The sequence below is a fragment of the Sphaeramia orbicularis genome, chromosome 21 (genome assembly GCF_902148855.1).
Source record: "Sphaeramia orbicularis chromosome 21, fSphaOr1.1, whole genome shotgun sequence".
NCBI lineage: Eukaryota > Metazoa > Chordata > Actinopteri > Kurtiformes > Apogonidae > Sphaeramia > Sphaeramia orbicularis.
In genome coordinates this window covers 46,930,220-46,950,273 of record NC_043977.1, presented here as the reverse complement: position 1 = coordinate 46,950,273, position 20,054 = coordinate 46,930,220, and the positions used below count along the sequence as shown (strand labels likewise).

Below are 20,054 nucleotides of genomic sequence, written 5' to 3'. Positions count from 1 at the left end.
CAGTAGAATATCAAAGGGTGCTTCATATACTTTATGAAGTTACCCTTGGCAAAGCAAATTTGTTCAGCACCAAAAGGAACCAGACTACCATTCTGCTGTTAGAACGCTGGACAAGACAAGTAGGAAAAAAAAAAAAAAAAAAGTAGTGTGAGATACTCCCTGGTAAACTACTGATGGATTTTTGGGTAAATTAAAAAGAGTAGTCGTATATGTCACTGTTTCCAAAATGGCATTTTTCTGGACTACTTAAAAAAAATGGCAAAAATTGAGAGTATACCCACTTCTCCAGGGACCACTACAACACTGGAGAGTACAGGTGGGTTATTCTTTCAGTACCGGAGGCCGACTTACAGAACACAGATGTCAAACATACAGCCCACAGGCCAAAACCGGCCCACCTAAGGGTCCAATCCGGCCTGTAGGATGAATATGTGACATGCACAAACTTCACTGAAGATATTAACAGTTAACCCGTAGGGGTCCACGGTCACGGCCCTGTGACTGAATCACATGACATTTTCAACACGTTGTAGCATCGGAATTCAGTCACATAGACCCCTGGGGAGAATTGAAAGCGTGGACTTGAAACACTCCCACTTTTTATTTGATGTTGATAGAGCAAATACAACCAGAGATGTGGCGGTTTGAAACTGGAGCACAAAAACATGAATGAAAGTATGAAAATGAGGTGGGGGGGTGTCATATTTCTTACTATATATTTGTCATTTTTTGTTCTTTTTCACAACGGAAAATTGGCAGAATCTGCGGATTCTAAACCACAGACTGCATTAGCATTGCAGGTAAGGGTGACATTGACCCCGACCTGAACCGGATGTGGAAACCGAGAGGACCAATGGGGTGAGAAAACTGGAGAAAACGCCTATCTAAAGATATGCTTTTAAGTCAAATATTTGAGTATAATTTTAATTTATTGCAATGTTGATTTTATATACCTAATATTTGGAACCAGTATTCACTTTTAAAGTCTTTGAAAAGATTTGTTAAGCATCTTTGTTTTATTTATGCAATAAATTATATAAATTTTTCAAATCGGATTTTATATTGATCTAAAATGAGTTTGACACCCCTTTCCGTATTGTAATTGCCTCTGAAATGCTCAGCTGTTACTACTTTCTACATTCGCTAAACTCTTGTTTCCTTCGACTACACCTCCAACCTCTACAAATATAGACACACACCCCAGTAAAACCATATGTCACACTGAGACAACTACTGGTCCAATCAAAAGACAAAATAACCACAGAAAACAAACACAATGTCATCTACAAAACACCCTGCCTGTCATGTAATAATACCCAGGGTGCAGTTTTGTTTTGTTTTTTGTCTAGGAGGGGCAGTTATATACGTGGGGGTGCGGTCCATAACTAACGTAACCAACGCTGGCGTGAAACAAAAGTGAAACTTTACATACTTTCAACATCCAACTCCCAGGTTCTATTCCTCTATTGTATAGCGGATCTTACATGAAATTTTCACAACTTCTAACATGTATCCACTGGACACACAAATGCTGGTCCCCATGAATTTGTCTCGTTTACCCCCGCAGTGTATGGAGGCGTTTGACAATTCTGAGACTGCTGACAGTTCGGTTCAGGTGAACATTAGTGTCATAGTATTTAGGCGTAAGAAAACTGTCACAACCTGCCTGTTATTTCAATCCGTTGGTTGTCCCACCCCACGAGGATGAAATTCATTGAGCAGAAGTAGGGATGTAAAAACCAGAGGGTGGGTTAATTCCCCCCATCCCCCCCAACAAATTGTACTCTGATAATACCTATGTTGGGGAAACAGGAAGAGTGTTTGGCACAAGAAAAAATGAACACAGCAAAGAATGTGAGAAAGATACATCAGCAAGACACACATGCAAAACCAAAGAAAAGGCAGAACAACAGAACATGAAATTGGCTGTAACGGATCACTGCAAGAGGGAGAATAATATTATGGACTGGGAAGAAGCCACGGTCATCCACTCAGAAACCAACAAGTTGGATTAGGGAGGCCATAGAAATCAGGAAACAGGCCCTAAGGACCATGAACAGGGATGAGGGATCCTACACCTGGGATGGTGTCCTCTGTGGGATGCCAGGCAGCAGGAAGGAGGGATCATTTCCTGTTGCCTGGCAAACCTGGATTAAATAGCAGGCAATGACACGTCGCAATAACATGTGACCCTTCTGAGGAAGGCTACAGGTTGTAGCCGAAACATGTCAAAGTGAAAAATCTACTTTTTTTTCATCTGTCTGACAAAAAAAGAAAAGGAAATCTTTGTAAATACAGACACATTCTAATTGGAACCTATTTGATCCACCTATATCACACTGTAATTTGAAGCATGCATTACATATTTTTGTGGAATTCTAGCAGATGCAACAGCAAATATTGGACCAAAATTATTTCAAGACAACTTTAAATTGGCCCACATTGCCATGGAAACCTGTGTCAAAACCAAGAAAATGCCATCGAAGCTTTTATCAGATGGTTTTTCAACATGTGTATCTTTCAAACAGAGTTGGATTTGTATTTGTGTGTATTTAGTTTGGATCACATCACATGGTTGGTTTACCATTGTCTTATGTCCATAAAGCAGAGCAGTGACAACTGCCTCTCCCCGAATACAAATAAGAGTACAGGACATTTAATCCGAAGGCTGATGGCAATCAAAGGGCCAAAGCCATTTGTGCAGAAGTCGCAGCCATCCTCTCCTCCCATCCTGCTTTGTGTTGGGGAGCTCCTCCTGACATCACGCTGAGCCTGAGTGTTCAGACTGACACCGTTTGCTCAGGGCTACAGCGCAGATCCTGCTTCTTATGCAGGCTGACAGTTTGTGGAGTTGAGAAGAAATATACATGTTTCTACTTTTATGTCATGAACTCCTAGCAAGCATCAGCAGACATGGTACCACAGCTGAGCAAGAAATGAGTCCGTACAAATGAGCAGAATGCTGCACTCCGAGGCCTGGTGCTTGTCAGCTGTCACATGTTGATCCATTTCTGAGGAGTCAGTGATTTATTGCTGACCACTATCCCACCTGTAATGTCAAGCATGACCTAACCCTGTTAGGTTGTGTCTGGTTGAGCTAACTGTTCAGTGTAAAGGCTGGACTGAAGGACATCTGTATCACGCATGAGGCCAAGTTCGGAAAAAATTCCTCTTGACTTTGACAATGATTCTGTTTGTCGTCATCTGTCTCTACAAAGGATCAACATTTCCAGCTGGAAACGCATACATCAGCCCATACTCATGTAGACATTATAAGGCTAAAGTGCAACACTTAAGCCAAATAAATATACAATTAAGAAAAAGAATGACTTCTCCCAGATCTAATGGTCTATTTATCATCTCTGCTGAAATATTTTTTTCCAGTTGTTTTCACAGATGTCCCGATCCAATCTAAAAATCTGATCTGGCATCTTTTAGATCGGATCGGATTTAGTCTGGAGATTGGGCCGATCTGGGTCCAGTTTTGTTTTTTTTGGGGGGGGGGGGCACAACACACATTCTGCACCCTCAGATTAAAGGGAAAATGAAAATGAGTTGCACATCAGCAGGAGGTGTAGAGGAATTTGTAAAGTGATCCAGATCAATACCTTTGTTTAAACCTGCAATGGACATAATACGCTATCACAGTTTGTATAAGTAATAAATGGATGAGACTATTTGAGATGAAGTGGCAGTAATTTCTGCCTTGAAGACATTTTATGTTCAGTCAGAGATTTGTTTTAGTGGTTGTGAAAAACCAATGATTTTTTTTTATTCCTTTATATCTTCAAATAGTATTGTAATGCGCATATTGGTGGCATTAAACTTTTATGTACTGTTTAGAAATGTTGAAAAGAACAGTTTAAGGGATACAATAAAGGGGAAGGCTGCAGAAATTACCATTCCAAAACCCATTAATTTTCATCATGCAATAAGTATTTTCTTCCGCATGCCTCTGCATCCACTTACCGTTTCCCTCATCTCAGTGGGTTTGAGACATACGTCTTCAATCAAAAGTTGTTTTTTTTTTCACAAGTGTAATCACAGCGACGAGAGTAGCATGACATCTCCATCAGCTGATTAGTGCTCATCAACAAGGCTGGAGAATTTCAATCAATGTAAGTGACACTTTGCAGATTTAGTGATTAGTCCAATACAAGTCTGCTTGTTGGTGTCAGTGGACAAGGTCTACAGGGTCAACTACTTCATTTCACTGGGGATGTGATTATCTAAATATCAGCCTGTGTCACAGTAAGGTTTCACATCACCAGTTAACAATGTTAGATGATATCTACTCATTCTGGACTTATTATATCCTGAAATGAAGTTTCAGAGATATAATGGTTTTACCTCAACCGCCACCACTGGATATCCTTTGTGTGAATTAGGAATGCACAGATACCGATACCAGTATCAGGTATTGGTCCGATACTGAGTGTGTATAGTAATACTCATAAAAGTGCTCTGATCCAAATACGCTGATACCACTTTATGGCAGCATGACGTTCACCTCATAGGGCAGCAGGTACATGGCAGACGAGTAATGTCAACAGTGTGGAGATTTTTAAAAATAAACGACAGTGACAAAAGTAATGGTGACTGAAAGTTACATTAAAGACACAGACGGATATGGATGGAGCATATTGTCTGTCCCCTGTGTAAATTCTGTACATAATTCTGCCAGTTTTTTGGGAGCTAGTGGATGCGTACCCAGAGCCATATAAAGATCATCATATTATCTTCTGTATAAGGCTCTGTGCGTACCTAGGCGGAGAGTACCACATGGAACTGTGGATGTAGAGGATCTTTTCAAAGAGCGACTGTGAGTCAGTGAAAAACTACTGACATATTTATGACAACTACCCTCATCAATATCAACATTAGTATCCACATTAGTGTTTCCTCCTCTGTTGTCACCATGTTTCTTATTACTGACTTTCTTCTTCTTCTCAAAAAATTTTACTCTTCTTCGTGGTATTTGTCCAGTATGGTTAATTAAGAGCGGCGCCCCCTAGTGGATTGATTGAGAAACACTTATTCCATCGCATTAAATGTCAGTAGCAGCACTTTGTTACAGTAAGACTAATGACAACGACAATAAAGCACATTTTCAAAAAGAACTAAGAACTGTAATGGTATTATTAAGTACTCATATCGGTACTCAGTATCGGCAAGTACTCAAATGTAAGTACTTGTACTCAGTCTGGAAAAAAGTGGTATCGGTGTATCCCTAGTGTGAATGTGATAACTAGGACAGATTTGATTGGATTTCTTCTCCCTTGATAACCAACATAGAGGACCCCTAGTGGAAGAACCCTATCAATTTCAGCTTCTCTATGAGTATTCAACGTGATATCATGACTCACGTAAATATACTCACCACTTATGATTGTCATGTTATCTGTATGCATGATAAGCTTTCCGTGTGTATGTTCACATCGTGTCAAATACCACGCGCTGAGGGTTAGGGGTTAGGGTTATGTGAACCAGAGATCATGGTGTAAATTGACACGCAATCAAATGGCGTTGAATAACATGCAAAAGGTCGAAAAGGCGTACGTATAGCACGCCAAATGCCATAAGAACTAGTGTGACATACAACGCAATTTCATGAAATTAGTCTTGAGCATTATAAGTCATCCACATGGGAGTGCTTTAGATGAAAATTAGTTGTTTGGACATAAATCTAGCAATACTAGGCCGATTGAGATCAAATTTGGTTCATATTGATCATCTTAAAAATGTCAATTTTTTTGGCTACCATCCAGAGTTCATATGGTGTCACTTTCATTCACTAGATGTAGTTTTGTGGGGAAAAATTGATTCTCTGACCATTATTCTGCCACTAGTGGAGTATCCTTGGTGTGAACGTGATAACTAGGATACATTTGGTTGGATTTCTTCTCCCTTGATAACCAACATAGGAGACCCCTAGTGCAAGAAACCTATCAATTTCACTTTCTCAGTGAGTATTATAAGTCATCCACATGGTTGATATTATTAAAAAATCAGTTTTTTTGGACATGAATCAAGCAATACTAGGCCAATTGAGATAAAATGTGGTTCATATTGATCATCTTAAAAATGTCCATTTTCTGGCTACCATCCAGAGTTCACATGGTGTCATTGTCATTCACTAAGTGGAGTTTTGTGGGGGTTGTCTGACCATTATTCTGCCACTATCAGGTCGATAGAGCTCAAATTGAGTTCATATCGACTGTCTAACAGTTATCTTTCTTCATGCTATTACCTTGAGTTTACATAATGTCATATTTAGATACCAGATGATGTGTTTTTACCAAATGGTTGGTGGAGCTTCTGTTGAAAAGTATCTTTTTTCTGACATTATTAAGGAAATAGTAGGCCAATCAAGCTCAAACTTTGTTCATATTGATCATCCAATAAATATCTTTTCTGACATTATTCAGCAAATAATTTTCTGACATTCTTCAGGTTGGATATCCTTCCTGTGAACGTGATAACTATCCCTCTTTAGTACCAACATAGGTGACCTCTAGGGAAAGAACCTTATTGATTTTGGGTGTTCCATGAATATTATCACTTGTCCAAATGGGGGCGCTTCTGTTGAACAATCTGTTTTTTGGACATTATTAATAGATATAGTAGGCCAATCAAGCTCAAATTCGGTTCATATCAATCATCCAAAATTAAATTAGTATCTTTTGTATATTGTGTTATTTCTTTGCTTTATTATATAGCAGAGGATTGAGGGGATTTGGGGATATACCCTTGCTGTCAGCCATTGACAGCTTGAGCCTCATTAAAGGAAATCAGCACCTCTGTTGGAGGTATTCAGAGTTTGTTTTTGTCTTAAAAGCTGCTGCATATGAAAGGTTTCACCGCAGTAGAAGCTGAAGAACCCTTTAAGTCATCTCAAGATGTAAATGTCACCAAGTCTCGTCTTGTGCTATCTAGGCATTTCATTTTCAGGAACACGCAGGAAAACCTAAACCCAGAGGACGAGGTGGACGAGTTCCTGGGCCGGGCTATCGACGCGCGCAGCATCGACCGCCTGCGCTCCGAACACGTCAAAAAGTTCCTACTCACCTTCAGAGAGCCTGACCTGGAGAAAAAGGCAAGGATACACACACACACACACACACACACACACACACACACTCATAATGACACCCACTGACAGTATAGCAGTAAATAATTGGCCATGACAAGCAATCTTCTCTGTGCAAAAAGCTCTTTCCTGCTCTCTCTTTTATGTCCCCGGAGGAAGTCAGTCAAAGCAAAGTATAACAGAGAAAAAGAGGAACTGGGGCTTCAAATAGAGCAAAGAAGGAAAAGAAAGAGGAAGTAAACTGCTTCAGACAGTAAAGGACAGATGCAGAAGAAAGGTTGAGTTTGGGATGTTTGGGGAAAAGGGAAAGAAGTCCGGAGATGCTCTCACTTTTCTTCCTGACTTGGTCAAAAATTGCTATAAAGTAAAAACCTAAAGCACATCAGAGGGACTTTTTAGTGGGTCTCCAGTCTACTGTGGGTGGAGTCCACAGAACTCATTCTCCAACACATCATTAGTTTGATTTCCGATCCCAGATCTCAGCAGATGTCTGAGTTTCTTATGTCCAAACACCAACACACACAAGTGTTTGTAAGTCTTAAGGGGTAAGTTCAAGTCAAACACTTACGTTACATTCAGACTGCAGGCAAATGTGGCCAAAATCCAATGTTTTTGCTCAGATGTGACCTGTATCCAATCTGTTAAAGACAGTTTGAACAGCACAAATCCGATTTTTTTTTCAAATCCAACCCAGGCCACTTTCATATGTGGTGTGCCACTACTAAATTTGAAACCGGTTGCCGTTTGGGTCTTTATGGGTTAAAACTAGTGTTGGGCAGCGATTAAAATTTTTAATCGCAATTTATCGTGTGGATTTCTGTGATTAATCGTGATTAATCGCATAGTTATATTGGGGGTTAAGCTTAAAACTTCTCCTCTTTGCATCACCTCTTCCACTTGTCTGTCTCGCTTTTGTGCTTCCTGCTAGAGCACCCCCTGGAGGCCATTAGCCCATAAAAATCTATACTTGAGCCGCATCGTTGTATAAGCCACAGGGTTCAAAGCGTGAGGAAAAAGTAGCAGCTTATAGTCTGGAAAATACGGTACATGCACACACATACATTTGTGTGTGTGTGTATATATATATATATATATATATATATATATATATATATATATATGTGTGTGTGTGTGTGTGTGTGTGTGTGTGTGTGTGTATATATATATATACATGCACAAACGCACACGTATGCCTTCAACACCTTCAAACTGTTAAAATGTTAAAAGTCCCTGCTTGTCTCTGTCTCGTCTTGTCTTTATTGTTTGTATGTAATGCTAGTATGTTATCCTTCACTTGTCATGTTCTGTCTTTCATCACTCAATTAAAAAAAGAAAACTAAATAACTTATTTTCATGTTTAATACATGTATGAATAGGTCTCAGTAAGTACTTTCACATGACACGTTACAATTTACAGAAATAAATTCTGGGGGTAAAAATACTTAAATTACTCTTGCGTGACACGGGGACTCAAAATGAACACCTTTTGTTTTCTACTTTACGCAAATGAACAAAACAGGCTGTTCTCATAAGAAATTGATCCTAAATGAAATATAGGGCTTTAGCTATGATGTAAAACTACAATTCTGATCAATATTGGATAAAGATGTTTAAATTATACATTTTTATGAACACAAATGTCATGACACAGGGACAGCATTTTGTACCTTTGTTCAGTATCAGAATAAAAGACTTTGCTGGAACTAAAACATACAAATATGCTAATGAACTTTTATTTAACATACATATTACAACTGAAGTCATATACTGTACACAACTAAAAACAGAGCATATTTTTCCAATAACTGGATTGTACATAACCTTTCTATATTCGTTTACTGTTGAATAATTAGTTCCTACAGATTCACAGACTTAAAATATCAGTTATACAAGCAAGAAGAAATATTATTCTTAAAGTTAATAGTGTATTTACATATTTTAGTCCTTTTTAGGTTTCATTATATATATTTTTTTGGTGCTGGGCAGTGATTAAAAATTTTAATCGCAATTAATTGCATGAATTTCTGTGATTAATTGCGATTAATTGCATAATTATATTGGGGGGGGTTGCCGGCACCAACAGCGTGTATTGCCTTTAAGTAATATTTCAGACTGGAAGTACTCTGGTGATAAAAAATAATTCCACATTGCAGTTCTTCCAAACAACTTTGTCCTTCTCAACCCCACCATCTGAAGACATTTAAAATAAAAATGTCCATGGAAAAGACCACTACTTTTCTCCATGTTTATGTCCCCACCAGTTTATTTCTGCTTGTGAGTGATTGACAGGAGTCTTAAGCCCACTAATAAGTATTAATACTAATAAGCCCAATAATATGATGTTCAGTTGTTAAACGCAAGCAAAGGGGGCCCTCTAGTGGTCGGAATAAGTTGCGCTAACGTATGTTTTGTCTTTGCGGTGTTCCCGTAGCCAGTTCGGACATAAGAAGGAACTAACAGACATGTTTCTGTCACTCTGTTTGCATGGCCCCATAAACGTTTGCCTGTGAGTATTTTATGTTCAGTTGTTGTAAAAATGAATAGAATAAAATATCTCTGATGTGAACCTTTGGTGCTGGATAAAAAAGACATTATAAATCTTAAATTAATCTGTAAATGCTAATCGTTAGCGTGTCTATGGATTTTCCCATTCAAGTTAGCTTTGAGCTAGTAATCTTTTTCCCATTCATTTAAATGTTTAATGTCATGTAAATGTTCTAAGGCAGTGAACAGAACTCAGACATATTTTGTATGTATGTTGCAGTTTTACAGTGAGTCTCAAGTAAAAGATTTGGAGAGAAATTTTGGACGTCCGGCTTTTCTTGGGAAACCTGTTGTCTATCTGCCGAGCTAATCGCTACACGCACACAAGCAGGGGCAGAAGAATATGAGTGTACTGTCCTCGCTAAGCCGTCTGTACTTAGTCTGAGCTAGACAGCAAGCTAAACTCTGAATTGACGATGCAAGATATGTCCTCTTTGAAGTTTTCAGCTTTAATGTACATACTTGACATCATGCAGATTAACAGAGTGAAACTATAAAATAAAGACAAAATAAATCAATTAGTTATGTCTATTAATGATATGCATATTCACGGAGAATGCATAGATGTAATTACTATAAACTTAAATTAACTGCTAATACAACAATCACATCGTAAATAAGTAAAGTTAGTTCAAAGGCTGGCATATTATACCTAAACACAACCAATGAATTTACATAAACTTAGCATGAGCCTGCATAAAGAATTAGCAACCCATCTCCGACTGCTAGCATTAACGAATTAGCTCAAACATATTAATAACACACTGTAATAAACACATCCAAAATAACATCATAAACATGTTTTCTAACGGCACGTTTGCATGTGAAATTATTAAGCAAACAACAGAATGATTGATACATACAGGCGTTGCTTCTGCAGGAGTTAAACAAAGTGTGATTCAGCATTACTCGGAAAGTTTGCCCGCTTTTGTCCTCTCAGCTATGTGCACAGTTCACACAGAGCACCGGCGCTTGGTTCTACAGTGCATGTGGAGCGCCAAAATAAAAGCATGAGTTTCAAAATAAGAGTCCGTATGTATAAATGAACTAAGACTTGCTTGAAAGGCAGAACGGCATTAACAGGAGATTACAAAAATTGTCGGCATTATTTAATGAATGCGTTAACGCAGTAATAATGCGTTAACTTGCCCAGCCCTAGTTAAAACAAAATATATCGCTCATCCTTCACTTGGACCATATAGTAATTTTATTTCTAACTAAATGCTTTCTCATACGTTTATGTGGCCATCTGCCTATGTAAATTCCTTGAGATTCAAACACTTGTTGTTTCATGGACACTTTCAGCCACTGCTTCCAATGCACTGACGTGATGATAACTATTTAAAGTATCTGCAAAACTAGGCCTTGATAAGGACATGCTTAAAAGACATAGTGTTCATCATTTTGTTTCATTAAAGTACTGTTTTTAAGTACTGTGTCTCAGAGTACTTCACCATGCATTATTAAAGCCCTTATCTCATTTGGTCTCTCTGGGGCTTTACCGTGTCAGGATATGAAATGTGAATGTTTTAATTTCCTAGAAACAAGTCAGACTTCTAGGAAATCTGAAGAAAGTCTTTTCACTCTTCTACCACCTAAATTTAATGTGTCGCGATACCTTTGTCCATATAGTGTATGACTTAGGCAGTTATTCTGTGAGGCTAATGATATGCATAAACTACATATAAATACTGAAGATATCAGAACAGTTTCTTATGTTGACTCATGAGCATATACATATATACTGTATGTACACACTACACTGTGGTTATTTATACAAGGTGAGAATGTGGATCTTTATATCTCTAGAGAATATATGTATGTGGGTTAGGTTATAAGTGATTCATTACAAGAAAGAAAAGAAAGATGTGTTACTTTGCTCTCTAAGGGATAGAAAGTGAGGAAAACGTGTTTTTTACCACTGACTGTGTGCTTCCTGTCCTCTTTCCTCTGCAGTACTCCAAGCAGGTGGACTCCAGGTTCGGAGCATACGTGGCCTGTGCCTCCCTTGTCTTTCTTTTCATCTGCGTCATCCAGATTGTCATCATGCCTCCGTGAGTCACCACTATGAAACACTGCAGAGGAATATTGGTTTGAAAAAGTATTCCTCAGTGATATGTCCATTAATAACTAAAATGTTTATGACGAGATAACAGCAGTTAGACTCAGCACAGACACTTCTGTCACTTCTACTCTTCACCAACAGCTGGGATAATGGAGAAAGATGCTCAAATTATCCCCATAAACAACATTCAGGAAATTGGTATAGTCTCAGACGTCAGAAAACAAACAACAAAGTAAGTGGTGGAATATACACAGCACAAGTCCCCACTTGAATTTAACTCGGCAAATAATTCACATCTTTCCATTGGATAATTACTGCAGTGATTAATATGTTTTAGCAGCAACAAGGTTTTTAACCCTTTAACTGGTGTAGTGAGGAGCGTCTCATTTCTTGAACATCCATCAGTTTGATAGAGAGCGTAAATATTAGACTGTTTCATTGGAAATAGGTCATGTGGTCTGATGAGTCCAGACTGATCCAGTTCTATGTGATGGACACATCTAGTCAAATGTTTGTTTATATTAGGTCTATGTTTAATATGAAGATAATTTTGTGTCTTTATTATGCAAGCAAAGGGAAAAAAGACAAACAAAAAATCAAGATTTCAAAACAAAAATGAAGGTTTCAAAATTTTTAGGCTTAACAAAATCAATTGTGTTCTCATTTTCTTTCATTTTAAATCTGAAACTTCTGCTTGCAGGTCAAAATATTTTGTCATTTTAAGTTTTGTTTGCAAGTCCAAAGGGTTTGCACCTCTAAATCTTTTGCAAATCAAAGCATTTTGCTTGCAAGTTCAACTGAACGTGATGAGTGGGATCTACACGAGCAGAAGGGGTGGATTTCTATTGATAGCTTGCGTCAGATTGACAGTGTGGCTGGTGCCTGTAGTACCTATAGAAGTAAGTACCACTTGAAATAGCAAGCAAAACTTTGATTTGCAAAAGCCTTAGAGGTGCACTATCTTTGGACTTGCAAACAACACTTTTAAAATGACAAAATATTTTGGCCTGCAAGCAGAAGTTTCAGATTTGAAATGAAAGAAAATGAGAACACAATCAATTTTGTTAAGCTTAAAAATTTTGAAACCTTCATTTTTATTTTCAAATCTTGATTTTTTTTGTTTCAAAGCTATATTTTTAGTCTGCCTTTTCCCCCTTGCTTGCATAATAAAGACACAAAATTATCTTCGTATTTAAGTGTGTTTGTATTTATGCTGAAATTGTATGACATGATCAAAGAAAAACTGAAGCCAAATTCCTTGTATGTGTTCACATACTTGGCAAATAAAGCTGATTCTGATTCTGATCAGGGTGAGATGATAGGCAGATGGAGTGATTACCCATCATGCCTAGCACCTACAGTACCAGCCTGTGGGGGCAGTGTTATGATCAAGGGTTGCTTCAGTTGGTCAGGTCAAGGTTCAGCAATGTTACATGTCCAAAGAAATAATGGAAATAAATGTTGTGGCATTACATAAAGTCATTATAGTCCCTTTTATACAGCACTTCTGTATTGCGAATATTTCGCCTTTATTCGGGAACAACGTCTGTGTAAAGGAAATGGTGGGATCATTTGGTATCAAAACTGAAAAAGCTCCTTTGTGTATCCTAATGCAACTGCACAACAGTGAAAAAGGGAATATTGACAAATCACTTAATAATCTCACTACTGATATTGTTACCCTGCCCCCCAAAGGGGAGGCAAGGGGTATTGTTTTTGATTTGGTTTGTTTCTTTGTTTATTTCTTTGTTAACACTCTAGCAGCAAAACCATTGGTTGAATTCATACCAAATTGGGATTATACATTGCCAGTGACCCAGAATAGATGTGGTTACATTTTGGGAAAAATAGGTCAAAGTTTTAATGTTTTATGAATTTCTTTTCCTCCCATTTACTTATAATGGGCGAAATTTCAAATGTCTAAAAAAAAATAACTTTGTTATTGTTAGTATTGTTGATGTTCTCTTGTGAGGTTCTTTGCCACCTTCTTGGTTTTTCTCACCCTTTCACTCATTCCTTCTCTTCTCCCGCTTTCTTCTCCTTTCCTCTGTTCCTTCATGTCAGGTCCAGCATCGAAATGTGGTTCAATGTGAGTCAAAATAAAGTCAGTAGAATATCAAGGGGAGCCTCATATACTTTATGAAGTTTCCCTTAGCAAAGCAAATTTGTTCAACACAGAAAGGCGGCCAGACTACTATTCTAGTGTTTTGATCCTGGAAGTTAAAAATAAATTAATTAATTAAAACATCAATTTTGTTTAATTTTACTTCAAACTTGCCACATATATAGAGGCAATTGATATGCTGATATCACCACACACATACACATGATGACATCAACTGGATCAATGCCAAAATAAGCTGCAATACATGCTAGGGGTGGGGTTTGTTGTGCCTGACACCACGTTTTTTTTTTTGTTTAGTTTTTTTTAATGTTTGATATTTTACTGTGGTTAGCTTTTCTCAAATGTTAAGTTTAATCCTTGAATCTAGGAAGCTGTTAAAATCCTTCTTATAGCTTTATTATTTCCTTTTTTAGCCTCAGTTGTGAAATAGATGTACATTTTCATAACAAAAAAAGACAAACAAATTATATCAAATCAATATCAATTTCATTTGATATTCAAATAGACGCTGCAGCAGAGTGGCAGATAGATTCTAAAAGTCTCAAGGCAATCCTTCAGTCCTTTTTTTTTTTAATTTCTCCTTCAGTGAGACGGTCCTCCTGCCTCCACCTCTCACTATTGATCTTCTTCAGCCTATCTCTTTATTAACCTTTCTCTTCCATCCTTTTTATCTTTCAACTCCCCTCTCATCTTTTATTTCATTTTTTACCACTCTGTCCTCAGCAGCATCACACCCCCTCATTCACCAACCCCCTCCTCATTTCTTATTGTTTCTTTTTCTATGTTATTTAATCATGTTCACTCCACACATTCGCTTCCCTTTGTTGAGGTCTATTATCCTCTTCCATCAACCAAATATAATACCTATTCCTCCTGTTAATGTATGCAATAACACAAGATCTCAGAAGTCAAACTCTGTTCTTCATCTTACAACATATGGCATCAGTGTGAATGCAGTAGTCTGTTATATACAACTGAACAGAATGGGCTTCATCCAGTTTCTTTCATAGTCGTAGGAGAAATGACTCTGATTGGGTTTGATTTTTAAAATGCATTTCTGTGATCTAAACACAGTTGGACAGTCCAAACACCAGTGTTCACATCCATATCTGCTTTACATCTCTGATCACGTTCTGTTGCCAAACACACACTAGATTTTTCACACGGACTTGCTAACAAAACAAAATAATGCAAGAATAAGAATACACATGTATGGACTATCGCAACTGTTGAGATCAGAAATCGGTGGAGCTCTGCATTTTTGTACCGAAATGTTGGTCTGTTTATTTTCTCTCGTCTCACAATATCCTCATATCTTCTGACTTCTCTTCCACTCCCACACTACAAAAATCTAAATCTTACCAAGAGTATTTGTCTCATTTCTAGTCAAAATATCTCATCGCACTTAAAATAAGACAGTCACCTAAAGAGTAACTTTTCAGTGAGATATAAGAACTTATTTTTAGACATTAGATCTTGAAAATCTTATTTCAAGAAATCTTACCAAGATAATTTCACTTGCTCACAGATTTTTTTTGCTTGATTCCAGATGTTTTTTTTTTTTGCTTAATTCAATATATAACAGAAGCATAACAAGCTCTGGTCTCCAACTGTAAAGAGGACCCATAATAAACAGAATCTTCTGGCACAGTAATCAACTCAACAGGCCGAACATTTCTAAATCTGAATATTACCAGTATTTATGATTCAACTTCAAAAGGAGTTGATTTTCAAAGTTTTTTTTAATTGGAGAGATGATCAGTTATATGTATAGTTGCACAGTGCTTTGTCCACATGGTAAAACAATCAATTTACAAAAAAAGAAGAATACAAAAGTAGCGTGTAATGCAAACACAATTTGAAAAATAGTGGAGCAAAAAGTACAGATACCTGCTCTAAAATGTAAAGAAGTAAAAGTAAAAAGTACCCCTCCATAAATGTACTTTAGTAAAGTACAGATACATAAAACATGTACTTAAGTACAGTTTCGAAGTACTTTTACTTCGTTACATTCCACCAATGTATCACTGGTAAATTGAGTTAAATGGAATCCCCCTAAAACACTTGTTAAAACTAGTCTGATAAAAGAATATTAAATCTGAATTTGCAGTTATTATGTAAGGTTAGTCTGTAGATAGATACCAAAATTCTTTCCTTCGCTGAAGCTCTACTTGGTTAGAACTATGGAGTGAGAGTAAGACAGATTTCCTAGGAAAAGAGATATATTTATGTTTTTTTTTTCTTTTAACTTTTATAGATCTGTGTCTGAAACCAGTTGAATAAAGATCTAAAAGCATCATCTGCATGTAAAAGGCAAAATATTCTCTGATTGTTGATGTACAAAAGAAACCGAAATGGACCCAGAATCCTCCCCTGGGGCGCACCTTGAAGCTTACTTGTCATGACATATTGATGACGTCACATCAAAGATTTTATGATGAATTCAAGTGTGAATTTTCGACTAAGAAATGTATTCGGCAAGAATGGAAGAAGGATAAATTGGAGAGGACTCCTGTAATACTGTACCTCACAGATGATTACACATGGGAGAAAGGAACAGATAGACATATTCTGGAAATTTCTATCATCCATATTGATTTACATGATGTTTTCAACCAGGAAAGTGAGTACAGGTTGTAAAGATGCAAAAATCTGACATTCTTAATGGTATAATCCTGGGACAAGTTTCATAAGGGTTGATTTTACATGTGATGCAGATTATTTGAAAAGAAAGAAAAGAGAAGTAAATGCTGCTGCCTACATTTTCCCTTTGTTTACCTTAACATAGACAGAGTATTGGAGAAACTGACAGCAGAGAGTAGAAATGAATCTACATTTGTGTGTAATTGTGCTCACTTTCTCGTTTGCAGCTCCAATCTGATGATTGGCTTCTTCGTCACCTGCCTCATTATCTTGGCGGCTGTCATGTTCGTGTCAGCTGTGTACTGTTGTTTTGGGGTGAGTAGTTAAAACTGAAGACAAATGAAGCCCACAAACTGAGTAAACTGAACCGAGTGATAAAATAAAACAGTTTAAGGGCCACCGACAACTGAGGACAACAGAGCTTTTGATTTGCATCTTCTTCTTGAACTTCAGGATCTGAAAGATGGGTTTAGGTTTTTTTATTTATTTATTAATTTGCACATCATAAAACAGCAAGAGAAAAATTAAAAAAACAACATTCAAACAAGTAACATGCAGGAGAGGACAGAAGCCAAAAAAGGCCTATGTGAATACCTCCCCGGAAATAAACAAAACACAGAAAAAAAAAAGAGAAAAAAGAATTAAAAATATGATATAACTGAAATAATAAACTAAAGTAAAAACAATAACAATGCAAATACATTTATAAATCATCAAATACAAATCAAATGACATACAACCTTACATTTTTTAATGAATTAAAGTTAAACCTTTAATAACCTCAATACAATGCATTTGATTCTTCTTCTTTTTTTTTTTTTTTTCATATATTTTTATTTCACAAAAGAAAATCATCCAGATACAGTACAAATTTAGTGATACAGGGTCTTCCTTCTCCTTTGTGCCCCCCCCCCCCCCCCCCCAAAAAAGGAATAAACCAGCTAAACAGTAAAAGACCAAAAACATAAAAAGTCTAAATATGAATGAATTTTTAAAAAGAAATAATAGTAATAACAATAACAATAATAATAATAATAATAATAATAATAATAATAATAATAATAGGGGTAGCAACATAAGCATAATCGTAGTGATGCATACTGTAGCATAAATGATAGTAGTAGGGCAGTATTCAGCATTTGATGTACAAACTCAAACCTTTTCCGTACCAGAGAGTAAAGGCAAAGCAAAATACATTAAAGAAAATTCAAGAAAAATCATGAATGCATTTGGATGTGTTCTGCTTCTGACCTTAAATGCTCTTGAGGGTTTTTTTACACAGCTATAGTTTTGTTCTTCCTGTGCATATTTCAGGGTTTCTATGGCTACATTCAGAAAGCAGGCCTTAACACACAATTCAGATTTTTGGGTGAAATCTGATTTTTGTGTGTGCTTGTTCATATTACACATTAAATGCAACTTCTATCAGTTTTGAGTATGAACTGAATGCAACCTTGAAGTGACCCCCATGCGCAAAAGAGGTCCTGATGACCACACAGGCACTGTGTTTATGGAAATAAATATCTTTTTCCCGCTGCTCCTCCTCCTGGGATGCAGAATTGTGACATTTGTCGCATTTCCATGACGTAAAAATTGAATAAATGCAACCTGGCCATTCAGACTGAAGTCCCATTTCAAAATATCAGAAACGTATCGGATTTAGGACCACATGAAAGTGGCCTGGGATGGATTTGTCCTGTTCAAACTGTCTTTAACAGATTGGATACAGGTCACATATGGGCAAAAAAATTGGATTTGGGCCACATTTGCCTGTAGTCTGAACGCAGACTAAGTCTGTCTATTTCAATTTTACAGTCATTTCTGGACAATAAATCGCTACTTTTTTCACACGCTTTGAACCCTGTGGCTTAAACAATGATGTGGCTAATTAATGTTTTACGGGCTAACAAGCTTCATGCCACCAGTGCATTTAGGCTCGTCACACCAGACCAATGCAATTACCAAACAGGTCTCAGTGGAACAATGAAACTGTTCAAATCACTGTAAATCAAACGCACTCACACTGAATTCTTCAGATCAGTCATTTTGCACATCATGCACACACCCTCATCATGGAAAAGACATGAAGAAATGCATATGAGGCAGCTTTCAAGTTAAATGCGATCGATCTGGCTGTCGAAGAAGGAAATAGACCTGCTGCACGTAAGCTTGGCATCAGTGAATCAATGGTGAGCCGTTGGAAATGGCAGCGTGTGGCTTATATTCAGGTGCACTCAATAGTCCGTAAATTACAGTGTATGATGGGACTAGTTCATTGGAGTATTTTCAGTCCAGATTAGTTAAAGGTGCACGAGACTTTTGTGACCAATTTTTCATCAAATCTGTAAAACCTCAGTCATAGTCAAAGTATTACGAATCTGTAAGTCTTTCTGTGATTGTGGGAAGTGAAGGTTCACGCAGCCGCCTGTCGGCAGGATGAAAAAGCAACAAACACGACACAGAAACAGCTGAAACGTGGAAACGGCTGGAGGAATATGCATAGAGGGAGGCGGCGCTCCAGCCATTTCCGCGTCGTGTTTGTTTCATCCATATAATATCAATCCATATAATATCATATGGTGGCGCAGCCACTGCTAGGTGGCTGCGTGAACCTCCGTGTCCCATTATGCATGTCGCAACAAAATTCTGAAGATGCCCAAGTTACCTCCAGGCTCAGTTTGTAAACAAATGGTTTGTTCATGGTGGATGGCACTTCAAAATTGTTCACTGTGATACAAGAGATTCAGGTGAGTAATCACAGAAAGACTTACAGATTTGTGATACTTAGGCTATGATTTAGGATTTACAGATTTGATGAAAAATTGGTCACGAAAGTCTCCCGCAGTTTTAAAATTTCATGCTCCCCGTCTTTTCTTAACTCCTGACTTTCCTGTGTTGGTTCTGTTTCTCCTTCCCCCCAGCTTTTCCCCATCCCACTGCAGACCCTTTCTAAGAGGATAGTCCAGTCCAGACTGAACAGCACCCTGGTGGGCGTCTTCACCATCATCATCGTCTTTCTTTCAGCCTTTATCAATATTGTAAGTCCTTTTTGACATGAACCCAAAGAGGGATGGAAAAAACCCTGAATGTTCCTCCTCCTTTTAGCCTGATTCTCCTCTGACCTTCCCCCTTGTTTATTCAGTTCACCTGCAGTAGCCATGACCTGCGGAGCTGCATTATGTCTGAGCTCAACATTAGCCTGGACAGCGTGAACGCCTGCCATGCCCACCTTCTCAACTACAGCCTGAGTTCAAAGCAGAGACCCTGTGCAGACAACGCACCCATCTGCAGTTTCCCTGAGGTACAGTACAGGTGTGCTTTGTTCTGTGGGTGTATGTGTCTGCTTTTGGAATACTTTGTCCACCTGAGAACATTATTTGTCCTGTGGTGCTTTGTGTAACTTACAGAAGTGGTCTCATTAAAACTGCTGAAAGGAAGGAAGCTCTGTTTTGTCCAAATCAAGACTAAAGAATATAGAGCTGTGTTTTTCAAACTTAAGGTTACCTGGAATTCAAATGGTGTTGCCTGAAATTTCTAGTAATTGATAAAAATACAAAAAAAAACCCTTACTAATAAAAGATATATGG

The 20,054-nt window shown here is 37.6% G+C and overlaps 1 protein-coding gene across 2 annotated transcripts in view; it reads left to right on the top strand.

Moving 5' to 3' along the window:
- adcy5 (adenylate cyclase 5) overlaps positions 1-20,054 on the top strand; it is a 282,560-nt gene that overhangs the window by 230,468 nt on the left and 32,038 nt on the right. The window contains exons 10-14 of one of the 2 annotated variants that reach the window (XM_030125695.1): positions 6,952-7,096; positions 11,591-11,688; positions 16,695-16,782; positions 19,389-19,505; positions 19,610-19,768. In XM_030125695.1, the coding sequence (XP_029981555.1) occupies positions 6,952-7,096; positions 11,591-11,688; positions 16,695-16,782; positions 19,389-19,505; positions 19,610-19,768 (607 nt within the window). Of the gene's footprint in view, positions 1-6,936; positions 7,097-11,590; positions 11,689-16,694; positions 16,783-19,388; positions 19,506-19,609; positions 19,769-20,054 lie in introns of both variants that reach the window. The other variant, XM_030125694.1, reaches the window with a different exon arrangement.